Source organism: Penaeus vannamei, chromosome 33 (genome assembly GCF_042767895.1).
Source record: "Penaeus vannamei isolate JL-2024 chromosome 33, ASM4276789v1, whole genome shotgun sequence".
Taxonomy (NCBI): Eukaryota; Metazoa; Arthropoda; class Malacostraca; order Decapoda; family Penaeidae; genus Penaeus; species Penaeus vannamei.
This window is the reverse complement of record NC_091581.1, coordinates 3060116-3087615: the sequence shown is the minus strand read 5'-3', so window position 1 is coordinate 3087615 and position 27500 is coordinate 3060116. Positions and strand designations below refer to the sequence as shown.

The following is a 27500-nucleotide window of genomic DNA, read 5'->3' as shown; positions in this document are numbered from 1 at the left end:
TGCCCATTCCCCCTTACTTCTATGAGAGAGAAATCGCATAGTGATCATGACGGCACGAAAAAATACACATATTTCTCTTCGTAAGTTTTTGTTCAATATAATCTTTGATGACGGCAAAAAAATGGACATTCCACTTACATTTGGAGAGAGCAAACAAAAATATGAGAAACACTATCAGTGGAGATTCTGCCGAATCATGGAGTCAATCAGTCAAGTTATTTAACGGGTTGTTGATGATAACGCTACCAGGTGTTGAGAGAGAGAGAGAGAGAGAGAGAGAGAGAGAGAGAGAGAGAGAGAGAGAGAGAGAGAGAGAGAGAGAGAGAGAGAGAGAGAGAGAGAGAGAGAGTCATAAAATACATAGAAAGAAGGGGAAAAGGGCAGAAGGTGGGATAAATCACAATTGTTTGTCTCCGTTGATTTCGGCTTTTGTATTTGCGGCAACTAAGAGAGTAAAGACCTGCTAAGACTTTTCTTTGCGATTTTGTCTCTGATTAGATTTATACAGCAATAAAAATGTATTCAAACGACTCAATTAATGTTTGGTAATTCACCAAAAGTGGCCTCGAAGCTTTTCTTGTTAATTCCAAAACGGAATAATCTTCGACAAAGGAAAATCAACATAAAAACAAATTTAAGACAGTCCTGACAAATTTTGTAAGGACAAAAGTAAAGACAAGTTTAAGAAACGATGAAATTGACGTTTAACAGTCTGTCAAAATGGTCTTCCAGGTTTTTTCCATCCTATTCGGTCCAGAATTATCTTCAAATTTGTCTATGATTCGTTTTTAGAACAGGTGTGGATGTGTCCCTCGTGTGTAACGACTGTCTTCAAAACCACAAGGCAAATTTACTCAAATATGAAGTTGATTCTGGATCGAATAGGATAGGAAACACTTGGAAAACACTCTTTTTTGCAGACACTGATCATTTATAGTCTATTGTTTTCTTAGAAACGTGTCAACCACACACACACACACACACACACACACACACACACACACACACACACACACACACACACACATATATATATATATATATATATATATATATATATATATATATATATATATATATATATATATATATATATATATATATGTATATGTATATATATATGTATATGTATATATATATGTATGTATGTATATATGTATATTTATATGTATATATATGTGTGTGTGAATATGTACATATGAGTAGGTAGATATACATATACATATAGCTATACACTAAACCTGATTTTATTCATCTTTTTACCCTCAGTACAATCCTGACATACCAAGAAAACTCTTCACTTTTCCTTCGCGCCCAAAAGCCTCGCAGACGAACGAATGGGAACAGGGTCAGGGTCCGTCATGCCGCCCACGCCCACTTCCACGCGCGCCCGCCTCCTTGTGGCAGCGATGGGCGTGATCGTGGCCGTGGGCGCCGCTGCCTCCCAGACCACCCCGCCTTCCATGGCAAAGATTATCACGGCCAAGTCACGTGAGGAGATAAGCACAGAACGGCTATCATCTGCCTCTCTTATCTTCGTTTTTCTTTCTTATCTTCGTTTTTCTTTCTTATCTTCGTCTTACTCTCTTTTCTTCGTCTTCCTTTCTTATCTTCGTCGTCCCTTCTTGTCTTCGTCTTCCTTTCTTATCTTCGTCTTCCTCTCTTATCTTCGTCTTCCTCTCTTATCTTCGTCTTCCTTTCTTATCTTCGTCTTCCTTTCTTATCTTCGTCTTCCTTTCTTATCTTCGTCTTCCTTTCTTATCTTCGTCTTCCTTTCTTATCTTCGTCTTCCTTTCTTATCTTCGTCTTCCTTTCTTATCTTCGTCTTCCTTTCTTATCTTCGTCTTCCTTTCTTATCTTCGTCTTCCTCTCTTATCTTCGTCTTCCTTTCTTATCTTCGTCTTCCTCTCTTATCTTCGTCTTCCTCTCTTATCTTCGTCTTCCTTTCTTATCTTCGTCTTCCTTTCTTATCTTCGTCTTCCTTTCTTATCTTCGTCTTCCTTTCTTATCTTCGTCTTCGTTTCTTTTCTTCGTCTTCCTCTCTTATCTTCGTCTTCCTTTCTTATCTTCGTCTTCCTCTCTTATCTTCGTCTTCCTTTCTTATCTTCGTCTTCCTCTCTTATCTTCGTCTTCCTCTCTTATCTTCGTCTTCCTCTCTTATCTTCGTCTTCCTTTCTTATCTTCGTCTTCCTTTCTTATCTTCGTATTCCTTTCTTATCTTTCTCGTTCTCACGTTTCTCTTCATCTTGGCCTTTGTTCTTCGTTTCCCCTTTCGTCGTTGCTTATGCATTGTTATCGTCCTTCTCTTCTGTTCCTGTGACCGTTGTGAGTGACAGTTGTGGTTCTCGATAGATACTGTCAGAATAAATGTTATATTCGATAGATGAGTCACTGAATATGAAACTGACACTGATAGGAAATCGTCAAAAACAATAGATCAATAACTCATAATCGTGAACCATTATGCGTCGCTTATAAAAAAGAAATAATAATAATAAATAGATAAATAAATAAGTTACCCATTTAATAAAAGGAAAATTTAACGTTACCTATTTAATGAAAAAAGTTAAAAAGTTGCCCATTCAATACTTTTTTTAAAAGTTATCCATTTAATGAAAAAAGTTAAAAAGTTACCCATTTAATCCAAAAAGTTAAAAAGTTACCCATTTATTTTTTAAAAAGTTAAAAAACCCATTTAATTGTAAAAATTTAAAAAGTTACCCACTTAATTTTTTAAAAAGTTACCCCTTTCATTGTAAAAAAAAAGTTAAAAAGTTACCCACTTAATTTTTTAAAAAGTTACCCCTTTAATTGTAAAAAAAAAAGTTAAAAAGATACCCATCTGATCTTAGAACCCGCCTCATGGACACCCGTCGAGCACACCACCCGCCTCGGCACGTTATCCGGCCGCAGGGAGGACACCATCGGCCAGAATCGAACCCACGCCTTCTACTACGCCTTCAGGTATTCTGCGCACTCCCTGTCATCGCCTTTCCCTTCGTTATTAAAAGTTCTGTCACACTAGCACTTTTTTCGTCAATTTTTTAAAACAATTTTCTTGAATTTTGTCCATTTTTGTGCGAATTGTCGATTTTCCAGTCAGACGATAATGATCGTTTCCGTCTGAGAACCTTTCGTCAACTTTTTCAGCCAAGCAAAGTCAGATCAAGTTATATTCGAGAATGTTTGTATTTATGTTAAATAAAATTGTCACAAAAATTTACGGAAAAAGTGCTATTGTGAAACGGCCTTTATGGGATTCGACGTCAGGTTCTGTGGTTATTTCTGATCGCTTTCTGAAAAAATTCTTCCATGATGTGGAATCTGAAACTAGGCGAGATTTAACGTAAGATTAACGTAAGTGAGAGTACTGGACACACCACGGAACACCATCACGTGGATTAAGCATTCTTTTGGCTCATTACCGTTGTGTTGGCGTAGCGGTAATGTGCTAGTCTAGCCATCTTGCGGACCTGCGTTCAATCCCACGCCCGGCCAGTGGATGGTAACCCCGGCCATTCCTTGCACACAGGGGGAGATTTGGGCAAAATAAAACACAATATGTCACAGCAAAGAATATCCATTGTGACAAATGGAATTAAAACTAAATCTTTAAATCTTTAAAATCTTAAATCTAGAGGAATTAGATTGGCACCGGTTAATGTGTGTCCTCAAGCCATATCCACAACCAAGATTTATTAAATAGGCCCATACTGATATCAGTAATAGGGATTTCAGTCATTCAGCACCCACGGATACACCAACCACATCCTCTTAACCAGAAAAGAGGAAACCCTTTGCGAGACAGAAGCTCATACACAGACACAACTCTCGAACCGTTGCAGAGGCATACCCTACGCGAAGCCGCCCGTCGGGGAACTGCGATGGTCGGAACCCGTCGAGTCGGAGGACCGTTGGCCTGGCGGTCGCCTTGACGCCTCCGAATTCAAGGCGATTTGCCCGCAGTACGACACAACGACGAAGCGGGTGCTGGGTGACGAAGACTGTCTCCATCTGAACGTGTACACGGCGAAATTACCAGGTAAGACCAAGGTCTATGTAAGTATAAGTACTTATATAGACCTTGGGTAAGACTGGCCTCCCGCAGAAAAAGGGTCTAGTCACGGAAAAGGTCTTAAAAATCACTCTTTTTAAAACACTTTCTTGTGCTTCATCTTTTGCAATTTTGTTACTTCAAGATGGCGAGAAAGTCGACGCCCAGGACTCGAAGGAGCTCCTTCCAGTGTTCGTGTTCTTCCACGGGGGCGGCTTCCTGCGGGGCTCGGCTGTGTCCCACGGCGCCGCGCGCTTGCTGGCCCACGACCTCGTCCTCGTCACCGTCAACTACCGCCTCGGGGCTTTCGGTAGCGGCTCTTTTTCATATATTTGTTCAATTATATATGTTAATGCATAAATGTGTGTGTGTTGTGCGCGTTTTGTGTGCATGTATATTTAGGTGTGTGTGTGTGTGTGTGTGTCCATTCTTTAGCCATACTTTCACACAGGGTTTCTGAGTACGGGCGAGACAGCACTGGCCGGGAACTACGGCATGCTGGACCAGGTGGCCGCCCTCCGATGGGTCCAGAGGAACATCGCCCAGTTCGGCGGCGACAAGGACAGGGTCACCATCGGGGGCTTCTCCGCCGGCGCCGCCTCCGTCCACTTCCACTCGCTCTCGCCTCGCTCGCAAGGTGGGGGCGGAGAGAAAGAGAAAGAGGGAAAAGAAAGGGTGTTTCTGAATGATAATAGTGATACTTATAATGATTCTGATGATGATAATGATTCTGATGATAACGAAGGAGGGAAAAGATAAAGTGCTTTTGAATGATAATAGTGATATAATGATGATGATAATGATTATGAAGATAACATATCACTTGCGATTTCTTGTACTCCTTGAACACAAATGTAAAAAAGCAAGTACCTGCTTATCATACCACTTCCTCCCACCATCTTCGCCAGGGCTGTTTCACGGCGCCGTCTTAATGAGCGGGAGCGCCAAGTGCTCGTGGGCGGTGCAAGAGAAACCTCGCGCCCACGCCCACCGATTCGCGCGTGAGCTGGGCTGTCCAGACGCCTCGGTCGCTGAGCTGAGGGCCTGCCTCCTGTCCAAGCGCACGGAGGAGGTGGTGGAGGCCCAGGCGAGGATGCATGTGAGAGGATTTTGCTTTTTTTGATTTTTGGGACAGAAGGTTACACATACACACTCGTACGTGATGACACATACACACATACATACACACAGGCGCGTGCATACATGTGCGTGTGTGCAGCTGGTGCAAAGGTCTTCCTTCTTCGCAGAGATACATCTTCTGGCCGCTGCCCTTCAGCGTGGTGGTCGACGGGGGGCTGAGAGAGGGCCCCTTCCTCCCCGTCCCCGTGGAGAACCTGAGCCCGAGGGCGCCGGTGCCAGTTCTCTTAGGAATGGTGCCGGATGAGGGCATGCTCTTTGCATTAGGTATAATCGCCAACTTTGTGCAAAACAAGTATCAAGCGTGCGTAAACTTTCTGATGTATCGTACTTAATATCCAAATTTCATCCTTATTTGCCATGCATCACTGAACATAATTGAAGACGTCACCAAGGAGTTCAATAGGAGACATCTCGCCCCTTCAAGGCACCATCCTCACCTCGAAGGAGCCGACCGACGTGGCTGCCGTGTACGAGGCCACGGCGCAGTACCTGGTGGCCGCTTTCCTGCCGGACAGCACGGCGGAGGCGGTGGCGAGGCTGGCCGAGTCGCTCTACTACACGCCGAAGGCTAGGCGGTCCCTCAACGCCCTGGCGGAGGAGATGACGGAGGTGAGGGCCGCGCGATGTGGGGCTGGTTGCGAAGGGATGGGTGTATTTATATACATACATACGTGTGTGTGTGTGTGTGTGTGTGTTAATGCGAGAGAAAAGGAAGCAAAGGCATTGGGAAGGGGCGCCTCCTTTGAAGCTAGCCCCGCCCTTCTCCCAACCGCCTCCCTGTCTCTTCTACAGGTTCTGACGGACTATCTCTTCTTGTCCTGCGTGTGGGACACTGCCTTGGCCTACGCCGAGGGTGGCAGCCGCGTGTACACGTAAGCTAAGAGATGCATTTCTGTGTAACATCTGCGAGTAGTAACAGAACCCAGACAATGTTTAAAGGTCTCAGTCTGTGGAGTTACATTTTAATTTATAAACGGATTCGCGGAAATCTTGAGGCTGACTCGTTTTGGAAAAGCACTTTTTATTTATTTATTTATTTTTAAGATAATCGGGAAATACATCCCATCAATTCTATCCTAACTCGCCGTTTTCGATATTCTTTAAACATTCCAAATACGTTTTTCTCTTCCGTCGAACCAGTTACGTGATGACGCACAGAGAGCCGGAAGGGTACGCGTGGGCTGACGTAATATACCAAAAAGCTCGAGGAATTGGCATCACCACGCCCCTCTTGGATGTGGGCGTGTCCCATGGCGACGAGATGCTGCACGTCTTCAGCTTCCCTGGCGCCCTCGAGCACCGGCAGGACAAGGCGTCTGCTAAGGATGAGAAAATATCTGCCTTTATGAGCTCTGCCTGGGCTAGCTTCGTCGTGCATGGGTGAGGGATACTTGTGTTGTGTGTTGTTGAGATTTGACATATTTACTTGTTTTTTTTCTTTGAATCTGTTGTGATTTGTCTCTGAATATCTCAGTGTATGCTTGTTCTCTCTCTCTATTCATCTTTCCTTCTCTCTCTCTCTCTCCCTCTCTCCTTCTCTCTCCCTCTCTCCTTCTCTCTCTCTCTCTCCATCTCTCCTCTTTCTCTCTCCTTCTCTCTCTCTCTCTCTCTCTCTCTCTCTCTCTCCCTCTCCCTCTCCCTCTCCCCCTCTCCCTCTCTCCCTCTCTCCCTCTCTCCCTCTCTCCCTCCCTCCCCATCCTTCCCCAATCCACCCTCTCCATGTCCTTTATCCTCAATCCCCCTCTACAAAATCACAGAGATTTTTAAAAAAGTTTCCCCGACACAGCGAACCCAGAACCACCCCGACCTGGGAACCGCTCGCGCCAAGGGAATCTCAGCCTTACATGAACCTGTCCCTGTCGCCCGCCATGGTCCATTCGCCATTTAAAAAGCAGGTCAGTAGAATGAAGGTCGAAGCAAGAATATACAACGTGCAGTGGTTCTTTTGATATTTTAAACTGTAGTGGTTTTGTAAGTAATAGTTCAAGTATATAGACAGCACATTAATATTATAATATGTGCTTGCAATCGTAGATGCATCTATATAACTAAATATTCACACACACACACACACACACACACACACACACACACACACACACATACACACACACACACAGGGGACTAAATTAGAAACTGAACAGAATCTGAATGGTCAAAAGAGCCTCCCACCAAACCTTAAATCATCATCAATATTTCAATCATCATTACCACCATTATCATCACCATACACAGGCACGCACATACACACCGACACCATAAACTTTTCGTATTTTATTTCTTTTGCTTTTCCTCGCCCCACAGAGTCAGAATTTTTGGCGCCAAACGGTTCCGCTCATGACGAGTCCGCTGACAACCGCAGTATTCCATGGGGAGGCGGTGGAGCAGTGTCCGGGACCCTCCGCTCCTTAATTGTCTAAATATTCGCTGCCTTTTTCGTTCTTTTTTATTTTACATTCAACTTTAAATTGTTATATTTGCTGCTTTTTTTAATTTTTTATTTTACATTCGAATTTAAATTGTTCTTCTCTTGTATATTCTTATTGATATTCTCGTGATTTTTCTTTGTTTTTCTTTTTCTTTCTCTTTTGTTTAGCGTTGATGTTGTTTTCCGGTTAAAATGTCTTGTTTGACAGAAAACCCAATTTTATGAAATTGTAAAATTAATAAAGCTATCAAAAAATAAAAATTGTAAAATTAATAAAGTTATCAACAAAATTATTTTTATTGGGCTAAAACACTGACGAACACAGTTACTTTTAGTCCTTCCGCGTCTGAAAAAAATGAACCGAATTATTGCTTCGAGAGCGACAACAGATCTGTGTCTCGGTGCTTCGAAGCTTCACTCATCCGAACCAATTCATGGTGCGTTCGGAACTGCTCGTCTTTCTCGTCCAGACCAGTTGGACGAGATGTTTTGACCGTTCGGAACCTCCACTATCTCGTCCCGGACAAGTAGTCTAGCTCGTCCAACTCGCCCTCCTGCGAAGGTGGCCGAGCAGGACGAGATGACGTCACAATGGATTTTGTATGTAAACATTGACAGTTACAGGTGACCACAAGATATTGGTGTGTAGTTTTATGACCCTTTATTGGTGTTATCAAAGGATATTTTTGTGTTAGTCAGTTGCAGGTAAGTTAAATATGCATCAAAGTTGTTACAAAACCGATGCAGCGTGTAAAATAAAGACACCGGTATGATAAAAAGTGAATGTTTACATTCGAGCCGGTTATGGGCAGAAAATGGTCTTGGAGGTTCCGAACGCGGCCCACTTGTCCTGCTGGTCCTGGACAAGATGTCTGGACGAGCAAGACGAGCAGTTCCGAACGCAGCATCAGACTAGATGGCATCATGAGTTTTAGCGGAGCCGTGGCAAGCTAAAATTATAATGTATGAAAGTCTTCAGTCGAATAAGCATGCACCATACATTGAAGAAACTCCAAATCCCCTTGCAAATCAGTTCATTACCCTTGTGCATGATAGTCTGCCTGTCCGAATTCCCAAATCTCTCGCATTTTCAGTTTGTAAAGGGAAGCTCTTAAACCGTCACAGAGTAAACATGCACAAATTGCAAGCCGAGTGAAGTGAATTAAAAAAACATATTAATGGATGCAAACCTAAATCCAGATACAGGAGAAAAGCCTAGAATCTGAAAAGAAATGGACTACGATTCGCAAACAAACCTTGAAAGAAAAGTGACCTTGAAGAAAACCCAGAACCCAAACTTGCCCGAAGACACGAAACCGGCGGAAACTTAGAAGAATTTTAAGCATCCGCGGCAGACAACTCAATTACTAGGCAGGTAGAATAAAAATATATTGTATTACTTATTAGTTTAACCGGAGGATTAACAATTCAAATTTTATTAACCCAATGAAACAGATACCCAAAAAAGAAAGAAAGAAAAATAAATATATAATAGGAAAATTCCTAAGAGTAGTTGGAACAGGAAAAGCAATAATATTTGTGTTTAATTAAAATGCCACCTTTAAATCAAATCATCAGACTTAGAGAATTGAATGCGTATTGCAAACAACCTGCTTTAACTAAAAACCTCGATTGCTCTTATTGTACAATACATCCAGTTGAAATTGAGTTAGATCCTAAAGAACTAAATGATAGAAGAAGACCACCGGTGGGATTCAGAATCGAAAAAAATAGAAGTTATCAGAATAAATAAAATTAACAGTGACAAAGAAAAGAATGGATACCAACAAAATCCGTAAAGATAACACTTGAAGGAGTAATACCAGAAAGAGTTGCCATAAGACACACATCCTATAGAGTACAACCATATACCTTCCCAATCCCCAAATGTTTCAGAGGTCTTCATTATAGCCATGGAATTATGACATGCAGAAACAAAATAAGATGCAGTGAATTCAACCATGATTATAAACACTATTCAAATAATCCCTATTACTTTTACTGCCACGAGAATCCCCACTAAAGACAAACGCCTGTGAAATATACAAAATGGCACAACAGATAAAACACAGAATATAACGCCCAACATACTAGATATGTGGAAACGGATTCAAGAGTTGAAAACTTTCCCTAAACATAACGATAACAATTCCAGTGAAAACTACATGATGACACCAACACCAAACCACAACATAACACGAACAAACGATGAAAATGTAAAAAGAAGAAGAAAAAAAAAAGTGATAATCAATCAATAAATAGAATAGACAAATGAAATAACTGCACACACTTAACTATTCAGAAATTGCCAAGACAAACATAGGCCTACAAACCCTACATCAGCCCTGGAGCTTACCGACAGGGCAGAGAAACCCGTCAAAAGTTAAAACTCCAAACTTCAAAAAAATAAATAAATAAATAAATAAATAAATATATAATCACTACACCAAAAAGAAGCCAAACAAAAATGAATCAGATAAGAATATTCCCAATAATGAAAATAGTAAACATAAATATAGAAGACCCAAGTATGGACATTTCCAATCCCAATTAGAAAAAAGAAACACTGAAAGAAATACACTAAAAAGTAAAGACTCCTCTTGCATAGAAACAATAAAGAATACAATTAGAATTGGATCATAAACAGTATAAATTCAGACAAAACATTTTAGAAATAAACAGACACAACAACAACAACAACAAAAAAATACCCCCACTATTAAAACAATCATGACATTCCTTAAAAAAAATAAGAAATGCTAGATCGATTTTAAGTAAAACCAGATAATTGAATCATCTATTAAATATAGAACAATCAGAGGTACTGACATTACATGAAACAGTTAAAAAATATAGATAGACACTTTCAATTTACAAAATCAAATCGTAAGACACGACAGATCAGACCAAACTGAAGGAGGTTTAGCTTTTTGCATAAAAAATAATTTGTAATATAAACAAATAAATGTAAGAGATGGACTAAAGAACAAACTTGAAGTAGTGGGAATAAACATGTCACAAAAACATCTGGATGAATATTTTAATACTACATATCTCATGCACCAACCTACATCAAATTGAAATAGAAACCTATGAAAACAAATGACCCAAAATACAATAATAGGAAACTTCACTGCACACCATACCAGCTGGAACCCAAAATGAACAAAACAAGTAGGGCTATTTAAGTAATGACAGAAATTAATATTATGGTAATCCCCCCGGCCAGACCACAGGAATAGACCTGAAAACGCAAAAAAGACATTACTGTAGACTTATTTCTAGCTTCTATTCTGAACCACCTTCAGATAGACACAGGGCCTAACCTAGGAAGTGGCCATTTACCAATGATAATGAGATAACACAAAGGAAAGACATCTGTTCTTCAACATATTTTAGCAACCCATTCCCAAAAAAGGGAAACATATAGAAAGATAATGATAATAATAATAAATAATAATGATAACGGGAAAGACAACACAAAATAGCTACCCTTTAATAGATAGACACTAACCAGTCACATAACACTAACCAGTTACATATTCTGTAAGGGAAGAACTAAACAACCCAAGTAATGCACAAATAAATAAGATCACTATGAAAACTATAATCTCAGCAATAACAAATACGAAAGAAATAATAAAGCAAATGGATCCGATGAAATCCCATATGAATTTTACAAATATTACCCCCCCCAATTTTTTTTTTTGTTATAATCATAACAAAATTTATTGGATTAGAGGAGAAAACGCGTAAGAGAAGGAAAAGCAGTGGGGATGTGAGAGAAAAAAAAAAATGAAGGAAGTTTAAGACCGAAAGGAATAAGTGAACCCATATCTTCCTTTTTTCTATCAGCAAGGGATCTTATTGATATTTATTGTGAATTGATTCTATAAAAAGCGCCAAGGAAAAATGGTGGAATGTGCCTGGGGAAAACAAAGTTAAACTGATCAAACAAAAAGGAATGTACTAAAGTTTAAAAAAATCAAAATGGCCAGATCAAAGGAAATACAAACCAAACACATGATGAAAGATATTAACAGAAACAGATGGTTGAAGACGGCTAAAAGTAGTAATGTAAAGGCAATGAAGAGCACGGTGATGATGTGGACAGATTTGCAGGCACGTGAGTGAATAAATGACATTGAGGAATACAAAAAAGCGCTTTTGTTTTTATTTTTTTATTCATTATTATTTTTTTTAATGAAAAGTGCAAAAGTGTCAGGCAGTTGTGAAAAAAAATGTATATTTACGTATATGTAAGCATTAAATATTACTTTTTTAGGGTTAATGAACGCCTAGGTCTACATATAACTGAATACCTTAAAAAGTCAATCTAGTGTTTTTGTTTGTTTGTTTGCTTTTTTTATAGTGTGACTACTTTATTTATGCTGCATTGAAAAAAATAGTATGTCGCCAATAATACTGTTCGTTTTTATTTTCTATCTTTTAGGCAAGTAATAAAATGGATGTCTAAGAAACTATTTTGTTGTTTCCGACACGAGTGGCTCTAACTACGAAGTTTTCAAATGTGAATCATATATCAATTTGATTAGTTAAAAGCATACATTTCACATCAAAATCTTGCTCTCATGTACTTTTTAAGCGCACATTTTTTTTATCACTTTCCCTTCTGTAACAGAATTCAGTTGTGCATCTCTTGGTTTGACAAATCGTGTCCACAAATAGAGTATTACACAACGTACAGATGTATGGTAACAGTAGAAATACAACTAGGCAACAAGTGATACTGAAATGGCTGTAATCATGTGGACATGTAATTTCCTGTAAAAGAGAGAGAAAACCCATGTGTATGGATATGCGCATTTTCTCTTCCTTATCAATATATAAATATAAACTCTACGTTCCCCCCAACATTTTGTACGTTCTTAATAAGGACAAACGATAAAGAAAATAGTAAAATTATGTTTTCTTCCTTCATGTTATTGGATTTTAGACTAATATTATCTATATCCCCTAAAATGATTTAACGAAATCGCCAAAGTAAAGGGAAACCGAGTTAATAACATTGTCTTCCGCAGTGTAAGCGCCGCCCCTGTTAATGCCCCTCCCCCCCCTCAAGAACGAAGACATTTAATGCTTATCAGAAATTTTATGAAAGGTAAAGCTTCTTCATTTTATTTTTTTGAAGGTTTCTAGTGCGGGAGGACAGATTTCATGCTTATTTCAGTGAGTTTAGAGTGGAAATTGGAATTGTGAGACATCTTGTATCGTAGGAACTGTGAGAATATATGGTTGCTAAGTTACGGTTTTAAATTTATGTAGTTGTGTGTATTTAGTTTATTAGTTATGGTATGTTATTGTTATCCATTTGTGATGTTAAACTATGAAAAGGGACATTTTATTGAAGATTACAGTAAGAAAAATAGTTGTGTTGGGAAAGGCATTTTAACATGATTTTGTTTTTCAAAAGCGTTTTATAACTTTATTTGTTTCCATATTTGTGTATTTTTTATCTGTCTTGTTTTACTTTGTTAGATTTTATCCCATGTGTATTGGGGAGAGAGAGGGAAAGGTTATAATGGTTATAAAGAACAGAAGAGAAGGAGAGTTGGGAGGTAGAGAAAGCTAAGGTCACAGCCAGACTGTAGAGTTTGGTTCCCTGCGCAAAAAATATTTGGTCAAATTCTCTCCACGCAAATGTAGTTCTTGTAACTGTTTGCACATGCTTAGTTTTTAAATCATCTTCTGCACATAAAATTCTTTTGACCTTTCCGCGCACTTGTTTCATCATCCGACCGCAGATATGTCTGCAAAAATGTAAACAAAATGATGTTTTCTGTGCATGAAAAAATGTAATATTCCCTGCACAAGAAAAATACTCTACAGTCTGGGGTCACAGGCATTAAGAACGTGTAAGATAACACATTTTAGTATAAGAATGAATGGTAATAGTGATGCGTATAAATTGAGGGACATGGACACCGCCATCTTATAGATTGGGAAAAATGGAATGTGATACAACATAATTAAACTTAATGGTTAAAAAAGCTTTTGGATATGTTGTATGCAGGGGGTGGGATGTAGGTGTGAGATGTAAATTTGAGATGTATATGAAAATATGTAACTAAAACATATAAACTAATTATGCTAGCAATAGCCATCTGGACAGTGACATTGGTAAGTTACTCATCTTATTATGAAGAATAACAAGTATGGATTAATCTTATAAACAAAGTAAATGAGGACAAGCATAAGTTAGTTTTATACTTATTTCAAACTTGACAAGTTTAATTTAGTCTTGTATGTGAAAGAAAGGTCCGAGTCCCTAATTTGTCCTGTTCCCAGTGGATGGATGTCCTTTACTGCATACCCTAGGACAGTCGTCTCTATGGGTACTTCTCACTGACATGGCTCAAATAAAAAATATGCAATGCTAGGGTAAGTTCTCCGTACAGAGTGGTTCTCTTCTTTCTTTTTTCAGTGTAAATACTGTAGTTGACCTGAATAGCTTTCATAATTTTAAGCAGGCCCATATGTTATACATCTTTGGTGTATTGTATATATTGTTCTCGGAGTAAAAACATAGTACTTGCTTGGTGTTGTAACGTTTGTCCTTTCTTTACCTTGTGCTAGATTTTTAGAATGGCAAAACTGTTTTGCATTGTGATAATATAAGTGAAAGAAAATGTATGAAATATTTCTGTGCAATTTTCATGGGGTCCTGTAAATTGTCCTTTAAATACCTTTAGTTTTGAAATAATTTAGCTTTGTTATTTTTCACTACAAGATGATTGACTTCTGCTGTAGTTATTTTTCTCTAGGAGGCAATATGTAAGAGTTGTGTCTGCCCACAATATTGAAAATGCCCTCCAATTCTTTTTGTATGAAGACAGACAAAAGACACCTCAGCACTAACTTGAAAATAAAAGAAAAATGTTTAAGTGACAAAAGTGAAAATAAATGTATTGGATTCATTCTTCAACTATTATTCTGTTCATGAAGATTATAGCTTATATTCATATTTTTTTTTTTTATATTTGATATGTTAGTCATCTGAAAGAGAAATGTGGAAAGGCTCTCGTGAATAAGGAATGTGCACATAGTCACAGTTTATGATAAACACTTTTTTGTAGATATTTCTTTTTCATTAGTAGTAGCTGTATTTTTAGTAGTTTAGAAAAATGGCTTGTTTTGAAATATACTGCCATTATTACTCAAGATTCTTCCTTTCTGTTCAGGTATTTTGTCTTGCAGATAATAACGATCATTAGCACATTCCATAGGACAATATTTTTAACCATGGCTCTTTAGAATTTATTTTGTGCAAAAGGCCAGGACTACTCTTCATTAAGATATATATTATTGCAGTAGTACTGTGACTTTCTTGTTTTCATCTTTTAAATGAAATTACTGTTTTTGTATGTGTTTAGAAGATACTAAAGCATTTACAAGTCCCTTAACTGTGTGCCACAATTAGGTTGGACATCAGACTGTAAGCATGGAGTGTTCCAAGTATATTTGGATTGAAAATATTCAGTAGGATTATGGGGAAATAGTTCCATTTGGAAAGCCATTGTGAATATCTTCTAAGCATTTACCACTGGCTCTTTCTTGTATTTGTATGATATCTGGTTGAAAAATATTTAAAGTTTTAAGTTATTGGACTTGTTACATCTTGTGCATTTTTTCATAGTTACCCACTTTAATGGTTTTAGTCAAAGAATATGACCATATTAAGGGTAATAGTAGTTTTGGCAGGGAATTTCAGACTTTTGGGGGGGGTGTACTGAATATTTATTTGGTTATTAGACCAATCATTCTCTCCCATATGTATACATAATATACTTTAGATTGTATGTATGTAATATTTAAACCTTTCTAGTTTTTTTTTTTCAGAAGTGCACAGAAGCATTGTTACGTAAAATCTTGTCACAGGAAGCAAGTAGTGTTTGCGCATGTAACTATGCAATTTCTAAGCATGATAATGAAACATGCTAAAGTGAATGGTCCAGTAATCAGGCTGTTCATTTGTCTTTTGTGTCCCCTGTGACTTTATCCTCTAATTCTTAGTGTAGGTGCGTGAGACTGAGTATCTGACAGCTGAAAAGCATTATTTGTCAGCCTCACGTGTCTGTTTGGTGTTTTGGATCCACACATCAGGGTTTATTTCCCATGACGCCTCCGTTCCCATTCTTTGTAACCATACTTGCTCATTGATCGTGTGACAAGGCCATTTGTAGGTGATTTCATAGGCATCTCAGAATAGTGATTAATGGTGTTTAAGGATATTCAAGATATTTTTTATTGCATGTGTGTGTGACTTTATGACCACACAGGTATTTTTTTTTTATATAAAATGGTTATTCACCTATAGAGTAGAGTGATATTAAAGGAAGCCTTTGTCCATTAACAGGAAAAATATCAACTATCATAACGATATCAAAAAGTATTATAATAGTTGTAGAAAAAGTTAATTGGTTGGAAATATATGTTAAGATTGATTTTTTTTTTTTAGGGTGTTTAAAATATTTTGGAGTCCATATGAAGGTTAAAGAGATATGTGAAACTAGTCCCTTTATGTGTTTTAGAGATAGAATCGCTAAGTAGACTTGTTTTTCTGTTTATTCAGAGGCCTTACAACATTAACTAAATAAGATTGATAACTTTTTTTTGTTTTTTTTAGAATATTCAGGGAACTGCTTGTATTCTGTCTGCTTTGATGCCAGTATTGTGTCTAGAGTAAAGGTTATATATAGAGAAAGTTACGAACAAGATAATAACTTAAAGAACATGAATCTAATTATTGTCAGAAAAGCCTAATTGCTCTTATAAATGTGTAATATGTACCTTGTAACCTCAGTTTTAATTAGAGTATGCCTTATGATGTGTATGAGTACTAAAAGATAGGAAGAAAGATGTATGCAAAAAAAAGAAAGGTGGATTTAAAAATGCTTGACTATGACACAAGTTATAAGAAGAATTCTATTTAAATTTGATGGTTTTAGTCTTTTAAAAGAATTTTAGTTTAGCATATTAGGTAAGAATAATATATGCTAACTTAAAAATTATGAAAACCTAATCAACTGACAGCAAAATGTAATTATAATAATTTGACAATGTTTTGTATTGTGTATACATATTTCCTACATATAATTTAGCAAATATTTAGTATAAGACTGGGATATTTAATGAATCTTATCAATCTCTTTCAGTGGAATGTGATGGGCCGTACATCTCGCATTGTCGTAGTGGGAGCCAAGGGAACGGGGAAGACTTCCATACTGGAGAGAGCTATCTATGCCAACCCTATTACCAATAAGGTAATTAACACAATGCCTCCAAGAAAATTTAGTGTTCACTTTAGTATTGTTTTATTAATGTCTCTGCACATAGATGGCTCTGTCAGTGCTTAGCCACCAAGGAGTCACCTGATTTCACCTTTCGTTGAGTTTTCAGGAAGCTTTTTTTTTTTTTTTTATGAATAAAGCTTTCAATATTGATACTGTTTTTTTTTTTTTTTTTTGTAAAAATCATAATTACTATAATGTTATTGACATTACTAACAGCAGTATATAAAGGAAAATATCGAAAATCAAGGAAAAGGGTAAACAGGTGGGGCAGGTAGTTCTTGTAATTGACCCATTGGTGACTAAGTATTTGATTACTAAATAAAAAACACAATGGGCATGGCATGTATGCACATGCCATCCCCTGCAGCATGTGGTTAATGTATTCTGATTGAGAGGAATGTTTTAACAACAATTAAAAATCTTGCATAACTATAAGAGGAGACTTTTAAATCACTTCTGTTATGAGGAAATATTGTCATGCTCAATGTTGATATGATGTGCCAATGATGATAATAGTTGTTGATGTCGGTATGATACTCAGTGTTCTCAGTATTCATCCAGAGTAAGTGTTATGCTTGCTGCAGTATTTCTTTTCTATCGCTATTCTCCAAATTTTACAGCAATATGCCCCAACTCTGGAGGACACATATGTTGGAATCGTAGAAACAGAGAGAGGGACCCGTGAGAAGCTGCGGTTCTATGACACGGGTGGTCTGGACGCACGGAATAGAACCCTCCCTCAGCACTACCATGCGGTGGCAGATGGCTATATCCTAGTCTACTCCATAAATGATAATATATCCTTCCAGCTTTTGACAGATATAAAGAAGGATATTGATAAGAATAAGGACAAAAAGGATGTAAGTATCAAGAAAGCTTTTTTATAAGGTCTTATGAAATGCATGTTATATAAAGGTTGATATGAAGTGATCTTTAGGTAAAACTGACCAGTTATTATGATTTTTTTCTAAGAACATGTACAATTTCTTGTCATGCTGCAGCCAACCAGATTGCGAGAGTAAATGCTAGTATTTATTTACTGAGTTGCTCAGATTCTGTTTGTATTGATTTGGCTTTTACCCTCAGGGAGTGCCTGGATACATATTTTAAAAGAATGTTCATTGTAGAAGAAAGCCTTTCAATCACCATTTTAGCATTTTGAGCAAATTATTCTAATAAGATGTTGAGACTGAACAATTCAGGGAATAATATGCATTAAATGAGAACATTTCTCAATACTTGATTTATGCGGTTTTCATTGATTGCATCTTGTAGATTTTTTCTTTCCCTTTTGCGTGTTGTGGATATGATTAGGCTATTGTTGATACCAAATTCTGATTAGAAAAAATGTCAATACATGAAATTCAAAAATTGTACTCAAACCTGCAAAAGGGGTTTTGAAATTTGCTTTAGTTTTCTGAAAAAAATTAGATACCCCCCCCCCTCTCTCTCTCTCTCTCTCTCTCTCTCTCTCTCTCTCTCTCTCTCTCTCTCTCTCTCTCTCTCTCTCTCTCTCTCTCTCTCTCTCTCTCTCTCTCTCTCTCTCTCTCTCTCTCTCTCTCTCTCTCTCTCTCTCTCTCTCTCTCTCTCTCTCTCTCTCTCTCTCTCTCTCTCTCCTTCTCTCTCTCTCTCTCTCTCTCTCTCTCTCATATTCATATTCATGCACGCACATACACAGGGTTCTCAGCAAATCTTAATAAATATCACAAATGCTTTACTGAGGTATATATATTATGTTACCATTTACTGAGAACAAGATGCAGGCTTTTTCCTCATCTAGAGACCTTGTCGCTTCTTTACAAAAGCTTAGTCAAGGGCAGAGGCATCATTAAAACCATAACATTTGTATGAACACGGGTACCTGTAGAATATTCTTTATGGTGTTTGCTTTACAGATATGCATGTATATACAAATGCATATTTAAAATAAATGTGTTAAACTGGTGAAGACCATATTGAGTTGTAATGTATACAAGGAAGGAACAAGAGATTCTTCCTTCCCTCTATTTGGGATCCCTAAAACTTGGTTGTAGTCAGGGCATGATGGTGATACAAAAAAAAAAAAGAAAAAAAAAAAGAAAAAGAAAAAAAAAAAAATAGAGATCACTATTTTCATTGAGGTTTTATCAGTTTATCTGCCTCATAAAGACTGCTTTGGGATAGTTTGTGGGTATTGTTTTTATGGGCCCGTTTGAGTAGGTATTCAAAATAATTGCTAAGGACCCAGTGCCACTTTATTTTTGAAGGTTAATGAAGATAGAGCTAGATGGCTGATTTTTATTTTGTTAAGGCGCAGTGGTAAAGGTAGAAAAAGCCATTCTGAGAACTTCTGAGTCCTAATTGCAATTTTAATGCAAATCCCATCCTCCCTTACAGGGTTGTCCTTTAAATTTCTATGGTTATTTTAGCTCATTAGAACACTGTATGACATTGGAGAAAATATTTTTTAGATTTGTTTCCTATATACTCTCCTCAAAGACAATTTAGATGTATCTACGTTTCTTTCTCTTGAAGAAGGAATAGATAAACAGGTACCCCAAATAGTGCTATGTGAAGAAATAACTGAACATCATATTTCTATAGAGAAAATGTCAGCAAAGACAAGAGAGATAGACCTGGTTCAGGGACAGGTTTTAATTATGAAGAAATCTTTGTATTTACAACAGATGTTATGTATGTAGGGAAAATGAAATGAACCTGTATAAAGTATTCTGATAATTTGCCATTAATAGTAAAAACATTTTTTTTATTTGCAGTGAAAATAATATACTAATGACTGTTCTGTTCACATTTCAGGTACCAATAATTATTTTGGGCAATAAATCAGACTTGGGAGAGGACAACCGTGTTGTTGATCCAGGCTCAGCAGAGAAATGGGCAGCCAATGAGAGATTGCGTTTGTGGGAAGTGAATGTCCACAACCGAAATTTGTTGTTGGAGCCCATCATGAATCTTGCCTCTCGCCTCAACCCACAGCCAAGCAAGACCTCCTTCCCACAGCTAACGATGGGCCGGAAGAACAAAGACTGACTGTGGAGTGACTGGGAATTTATGAACTATGTTATTCATAAGATTCATGTCTTAACTACTTGTGGAAATTGTTGTAACAGTAAGTAGAATGTTTTAGGTTTCTTTATATTTAAAGATATGAAGATGATGTATTTATTTATTTTTTCTTCTTCAACAAGCAGCAAATTCTACATCACCTTCAAGAGTCTCTCTTTCCTCTTTGTAAAGAAAAGCAGCAAAAGCACCTTCAGGCAGAAATAAATAAACCAATGGAGATCTGCTGGATAACTTTAATGTTGGCCTCTTTGTGAGCAAGAGCTACTACACCATTGACAACTAACATGTAAATGCCTCTCCATTTCCTCTTCTTTCTCTCCTCTTTCACCTATTCTTCTTATCTCCTGCCAGTCACAAAGAGTTAACGGAGGAAAAGACAACATGAAAGCTGACTTAGGTATGACTGTTTACAACAAGCATGAAGTTTACTAATGTTTTTCATCATCATGATTCCCAGTAATGAAGAGAAAATTTCTCATTATGCAGGTGGTCATTGCAGTTCTGACCACAAACTGACATCACAGCAAGGAAATGTGATATTATGCAGTTTCATAGAGCTTTTTGGTAGACTGTGCCCCTTTGTGTTTTTTATATAAATGAGTGAGCTTGGTAGAGGAGGATATATGCATATATATTTATATACAATGTATATTTTCATGGTAGTTATTTGAAGATATGCTTTGGTTTGTCTTAGTCTGAGTATTGCAGTTATTGCAAATACAGTAAAGGCAGATGATAGTCTATCAAGAAGGCAAGAAATATAAATGTTGGTGCTTACATTATAATAGCTTTCAAAGTAATATAGTTTAGGTTAATAATAGAAAGGAAAATGGAAACTAGTTATGGAATACATGTGCATGTCTGCATGAACATTTGCTTGAAGTGCAATTTAGCAGTACAGTATATTCATAACTTACATAATATATACGTATATGCTAATTATGTATATTAATTAAATATCACTACATATGTAATACAGAGGGGCATAGTCTAAAAAAAAACTTGAAACATTTTGTCGTAAAGTGCAGAAGACATTGTGTAAGTGATATTAAGGGTAAGTTGAATGTTTGCAGTTAGATCAATTTTGATCTTGTTCATATGCCTTCACATACATGTTGCCAGTGTGTTGCAAAACAACTAGGTAATCTTATTTTATATACTGTGAGTCAAGTGAATATGCAATTGTCTTCATTTTTAAAATTAAATCTAAGGCAAAATTATAGTTATCATTGCTGTAAAAGTTGATCTGATGAATGCATTACAATCTGCTTGTAAGAATATATAGCTAGCTTTCCTTGCTTTGCTGAGATTGATATCAAGATATTATTGGCTTTTATTTTAGAAATGAATGTTAAGTGCATTGTATTTTAACACACATAAATTATGCTAAACGGATTATATTTGGTATAGGCATATTTGTCCCCTTGCTTAAGTACCGAAAACTGTTCATTGGTTTAGTAAAATATTTCAGGCAAAGCAGCCTCTGAACTCAAGCATATTAGTCCAGAGGTAACAAATGTGCCCTCTATATAAGTGATATACACTGTAATGAAGATGCATGATTTTTTTTCTTCTGTGAAATAGGTTTTAATATCTTCAATCTGCAATGTGGATTAGCATCTCTATTGGTCTGTAAACAGCCTATCAACTAAATTGCCAGTGAGGAAAGGAATCTTAATTATGTTATTTATATTTGTTTGCTTATTATAAAAGTTATTTGATGAATCCAGAAGTGGACATCTAAAAAACTGCAAAGTAGCACAAAGGACCATCTTCAGGAATATGCATAGATTTATGAGTGGGATGCAGTTCTTATCTTAGGACTGATTTTCATATAAAGTTTGGATCCTTGGCATGTCAGGTTGTTTTAATGTTGTTCAGCAGAAGCCCATAAATACTGCAAATTTATAATCTCATCATTCCATAGATCTAGTTAATGCTGCAATCTTGTCTTTTATAATTTAGCACTCTGTGCTTATTTCCACTTTTATTAAAACATTCCACAATATTCTTTCTTTCACTGATATAACCTTGAAGAAGAAGAGTTCTGTAGTTCACACAGAATATATGTACTCACCAGGAAATACAAATGTAGATGAAACGTATCCATGTTGACAAATGTAGAAAAGGTATGAATGAGACTAGATATCTTCACAATACAAGAGATGTATTTGACCGGTTTCGATTACGTCTTCATCAGAAATACATGAATTTCTGATGAAGACGTAATCGAAACCGGTCAAATACATCTCTTGTATTGTGAAGATATCTAGTCTCATTCATACCTTTTCTACAAATGTAGATGTTACAGATAGTAAGAGTTCATACTCCTTTTTAATTATTTTGGTTAATATTCAATGCTTTATAGATACACATTTGGTGGCAACTGCGTGAGGTCAACTCTTCTAGTAAATACTGCTTTTGTTTTTCAACTAGGCTTCATAAAAAGATGTACTTGCTGAAACTTGTATTATTGGAATGCAATAATGCACTTCTGTGGTATTGACAATTTTTAAGTAAAGAGTATCAATACTTACTTTTGAAAACAAAAATAAGGTTGCATTAATAAAACACCAATATCTGTCTGACTAATTTGATGTTATTACAGGACTTATTGTTAACAAATATATAAATATGTACAGAATCTTGCTACAAACTATTTCGCTGTCTTTTGTAACAAGATACAATAGGAATCTTTACACAGCATGGAATTGTTACCTTCATGGGGGCAACTCTGGCGTGGTTTGTGCTTGTGGGACTTTACCAGCATTAACTATATTTACTAAACATCTCACTCCATGGGTCAATGGTTCCAGACTACACTGTACCTGGAATGAATGCCTTACTTTGGATATCTGTCAGTCCAAGGCATGGGTTAGTACAGTGCAGTACTGGCAAACCATGACTACAATAGCTAGCAGGTATCTTGCAAATCTCAAATTCCTTTCAAATATGAATGAATCTACTTCAACATGATATACCACAATGATTCTTAAAAAGAGACTGCCCATACATACAGTGAGTGCATATGAAGACTCTTATCCCCCAGTGCCGGTAGTCTGCCCCCACACACATCACAGCTGTAATCTCTTGCCCCTGTGTTACCTCAGTTGAGAAACCACTCTATTTCCCATTAATATTTCCAAGTACTGCTGGAACTTGAGGGGAACACACTCCCCAATATATTAAAAAATAGACCGACCACAAACAGCCGATTTTTCTGTTCATCGATCCATGGTGTTTACTTGTCAGTACTTATGAGATGTCTAATACTGAGTGTGCACTTTAGGAGCAGATAGTTACTGAAGAATGAAGACAATTATGATGGCTGAGCACCGGAAATCACAAAGACTGATTGTGGACCCAGCCTTACTAGCCTCACACTGCCATTTTGCCCTGACTAGATGATATATAGTTTACTTCCTCACCCACTGCTTTTCTTAACTATTCCCCACCTCAACATTCTAATGAGTTAACATAATTCTCTTATTTATATTATCACAAATCAGGCATAGCTTTAAAAGCAAGAATTGTAATCATGAAACGCGACCCAGTCTAATTTATATCAAGAACATCTTCCTGGAAATTATATCATGCAAGCCTGGGTGACGGTCAGTTCTGAGTGGCATCTCCCTTCACAAAGGCCTTCAGACCACCTAGAGTAATGGGTAGTAAAGAACCACTTTATTGATCCCAAGTCTGCATGAAACTGTGATAGAACACTGAAGTTGTATACAAGGAATTAGCATACACTGAATAAATATAAACAAAAAGCTGCACACTTTGTGACGATGCCTGGCAGACATTTGCTGTAACAGCAGCAACTGGACACAAACTTTAATATACAATTAGTTCACATGTTATGGCTCGTTGGAATGCTCATTACACTAGGCACTTTCAGATTGAACTCCTAAAAGGTAATAACCAATTTATAGATAGCACATAATCATGTATAACCATTTCTTATCTCTTTATATAACCATGACCAAAGAACCTATATATCAGAAAAAAAGAAGAAGAAGAAAAAAAAAAATAACTGTGAACCATTATTGGGAGGAAATGTTTTGACTAATCAGACAAATAAGAATCTGTTATCAAGATACTAAAGAAAACCTAAACTTTCTTCATTTCGAAGTTATCATATAATCAATAGCTGTACTATACCTAAATTTTAATGTCAGCTAAAGATGATTATTATTTATTTTGAGCAACTGCATCAAACTTAACCTACCATTTAATGTAAACTGTAAATTGTACACGAGCCTACTGTAAACTGAGCGTAGCAACAACTACATACTCTAAAAATTTAGAATGACTCAATTTTCTTTTCTAGAATCTTAATACATCTTTGTTCAAATGGAGAATTTATTGAAGTATAGGTACTGAGTTTGGCTTACTATTTTGTTTTTGTTTTTGTTTTTTATAATCTTCAAATCTACATATTTTGAACATTCCTCAAGTTAAGCTAAAGGTCAAATATATTGAATATGGACTACAAAACATGACTTTTCTATAAAAACTATTCAAGATCCATGACGTAACTTATTTGGGGGGTAACTAAGAAATGCTAAAAACCTAGAGCAACAAAAATTCCTCTAGTGGAAAACTGTACACTTTGTTACCCACCAAAGTTCAGTGTATTATTAGTAGCAAAATATAGACGAAATTCACTGCAAAACTATTATCATCAATGAAGTGTCATACAAACTTAAACATGGATTAACTATGTTCAAAATCTAAACGAACATCATATAGAGATCAGGTTCCTTATATATCGCCTCTCTGGGAAATACTTCAATATATTAAATTATTTATAGTGATTAGTAACTATATAGTCTATGACAATGCTCATACAATTATCAAATTTATAGAGGTGGATAAATTACCTATAAGTTGTATCGTCTTTTTTGTCCTACCAAGAAAGCAAAACTTTTTTTTTTCTTTTCTTTTTTTTACATAAACAAACCTCAACAGCTAAATGCTCTTTAAGTACTGTTTGATGTTCTCTTTGTAAATAACCCTTGGATTTGTTTTTTACCATTTCAAAAGGAAACTATGTATCTAAATCTCTACAGAATAAGCAATAACTGTTCATCATGTCAAATGAGTTTATGCTTCTTCCATACAAAACAGCTTGTTGAAAATCCTGTGAATGCAAAGTATTTCACTGTATTTTCTACAACCACTAGTGGAAAGAAGTAAAGTAACTGCCAAAGTTCATCTTCTATGCAAGGAAGATCTAGTGACTTAAAGGCTTAGAAACATCTTTCACGAGTTGTAGAAAATTACTTATATGAAATTTGGATACTACTTTTTTTTCTTGACATAAAATATATTTCATTCCTGTTGGCTTTTGATCAAAGACAACACCCTTACCTATCTTCAAAATTCTCTCCTGAAATGTTGTTGAAAAGTCTCTTAGTAATCCCTCTATGCTAAAAAATAAAAGTAAATGTCACTTCTTGCTAAATTTTGTGAAGAAAATTCTAATACAGCATCAACATACAAGTTTTCATTTTCACAGCCAGATAACACTCTCTTGGCAGAGAATTAATTGCTCTATTACCCTAGATTGTCACTCACATTTCCATGCTCGTCTCCCAATAAACTACAGATACCAAATGAACTAAGCAAATATGCCTTGCAGTTGTTCACACACTGGGCACGGTCACAGAGCTCAAAAGTAGCAAAACTGTCTTTGGCAGTGTAACAATATTTCTGTTTAATCTTCCCTAATTCTTTTCTTTAATATGCAAACAAATAAACAAACAAAAATACGTATGTCTGAAATATGGGTTCAGGAAAAAAATATATATATTGGCAGATGTGGAGAAAGTATGTTAAAAAAATAAATAAATAAATAAACAATTAAAAAAGAAAAAGAGAAAAAAAAAAAGCAAGAGTCAGAAGCCACAACAAATCATGGGTTTATATGTGATAAGGGCTCCTATGTGGCCAGGTCTTGCACCCACTCAAAACATGGGATGATTTGCTTTCCTCTAGGAGTGGTGCTGGTCATATGAGAAGGAGAATGTGTGCCGGTAGGCGAGCCTGGGCGGTGGCGTGGGCGGGTGCTCATTGGGTTCAGCTGCAGTATCATTCATGCTGCTTCCTGGTAATGCTGTGGAAATTTTTTTGACTCAATTTAAATCTGGGGATATGGATGCGTAATTATAGTGTATGCATAAACACACAAGTCTGATTATACATACTGTAATATTAATAGTGATACAGGTATTTAAAGTAATATAATAATGCTAATACATTCATATTGATAAAATAAAATCAAACAAATACTTTGGAAATTAATATTGATATGGAGTGATTAATGATGATTTTAAAAATTAAAAGACTAAAATCATATATTCATTTTACCCAAATGATATCACTATGCATGAATTATTCACTATGGTTTAAATAATTTTACATAATTTAAATAATTTTGTTTACACATCAATGGATCTGCAAGCACTTAGTCACAAAGGAGTCTATTACTAGGCCTACCTGTCCTTACTCATTTCCCTATCCCTTGAATTTTTGGGAAAAAGTTATTTCTATTTCTGCCGTGATTTTAGTTTATCAGTATTATTTACATACAACAGGCACCATATATGCTTAGTCACCATAGAGTCAGTTCCTTTGCCTACTTAATCTCGCCTATTTACCCTACTGCTTAAATTTTCATAAAAAAGTTAAATTTATTATAATCATTGGTACAGTTCCAACCATTAAAGTAATAATATAAAAATATAATAACAGTATTAAAAATAGAAACTTTTTTTCTATAATTATTCCAGGAATAATGTAAATAGGCAAGGTCATGTTGACCTAATAAATAACTTCTTCATGACTAATTGCTTGTGTAAGCAACATTAACATAACAAAACTACAATTGACTGTAGGTTATTAGCCCTTATGATAGTGACACCAATAAAAAATCAATAAATGCGGCAAACAAATGAGATTAGGCTGGCCTTGTTGTGTTGTGACTCAGTTGTGACTCAACCAAATGAGGAGACATTTGCATGTAAATAAAATAAATAAATCCAAAAAAAGTGGGCAACATATGTACCTGGCATCGATGGGGTACAAGAGTGTAACTAAAGAACCCATTATCTTGTCAGTTTAAAAAATGGTTGTCTCATCACTTATGTTCTTAGAGCCTATCATATTATTTTGTATTTCATAATTCCTCCTACTTAAATTATATACTGGTACTGTATGTGGTAGTTATGGATAATAAAATAATAATAGCAGCAACAACAACAACAACAACAACAATAATAATAATAATAAATGATAATAAAAAAGAAACTATCATTAATACACTTTCTAAAATCATGAAATAAAATCAACTGTACTGGATCTTCCCCTGTTCCAGATGGTCATTTACCTGCTTGAGGTCCATTTGTATGTCTCCTTGCCATAGGCGTAGGCGACGAAAGGTCCACTGAGTTGTTGCGCCTGTGAGGAGGAGGGTCTAGGTGGTACTGCTGGA

At 36.4% G+C, this 27500-nt stretch overlaps 3 protein-coding genes across 4 annotated transcripts in view; 2 read left to right on the top strand and 1 right to left on the bottom strand.

The window, feature by feature from the left end:
• LOC113819977 (esterase E4) overlaps positions 1 to 7883 on the top strand; it is a 9708-nt gene extending 1825 nt beyond the window's left edge. For both annotated transcript variants that reach the window (XM_070145119.1, XM_027372224.2), the window contains exons 2-13: positions 1270 to 1491; positions 2853 to 2964; positions 3846 to 4042; positions 4200 to 4364; positions 4506 to 4691; positions 4963 to 5153; positions 5302 to 5458; positions 5619 to 5803; positions 5987 to 6066; positions 6335 to 6574; positions 6981 to 7089; positions 7499 to 7883. In XM_070145119.1, the coding sequence (XP_070001220.1) occupies positions 1338 to 1491; positions 2853 to 2964; positions 3846 to 4042; positions 4200 to 4364; positions 4506 to 4691; positions 4963 to 5153; positions 5302 to 5458; positions 5619 to 5803; positions 5987 to 6066; positions 6335 to 6574; positions 6981 to 7089; positions 7499 to 7606 (1884 nt within the window). In that variant the 5' untranslated portion in view covers positions 1270 to 1337 and the 3' untranslated portion in view covers positions 7607 to 7883. The remainder of the gene's footprint in view (positions 1 to 1269; positions 1492 to 2852; positions 2965 to 3845; positions 4043 to 4199; positions 4365 to 4505; positions 4692 to 4962; positions 5154 to 5301; positions 5459 to 5618; positions 5804 to 5986; positions 6067 to 6334; positions 6575 to 6980; positions 7090 to 7498) is intronic.
• A 4760-nt stretch (positions 7884 to 12643) lies between these two features.
• Positions 12644 to 22010, top strand: kappaB-Ras (NFKB inhibitor interacting Ras like 1). Its single transcript, XM_027372223.2, has 4 exons — positions 12644 to 12744; positions 16799 to 16906; positions 17557 to 17796; positions 19733 to 22010. Exons 2-4 carry the CDS (start codon positions 16808 to 16810, stop codon positions 19964 to 19966), a joined length of 573 nt encoding a protein of 190 aa, XP_027228024.1. The 5' UTR covers positions 12644 to 12744; positions 16799 to 16807; the 3' UTR covers positions 19967 to 22010.
• A 571-nt stretch (positions 22011 to 22581) lies between these two features.
• Sos (Son of sevenless) overlaps positions 22582 to 27500 on the bottom strand; it is a gene marked incomplete in the record, with an annotated part of 80940 nt that continues 76021 nt past the window's right edge. The window contains 2 exon segments of the mRNA XM_070145118.1: positions 22582 to 26123; positions 27396 to 27500. Of these exon segments, the coding sequence (XP_070001219.1) occupies positions 26002 to 26123; positions 27396 to 27500 (227 nt within the window).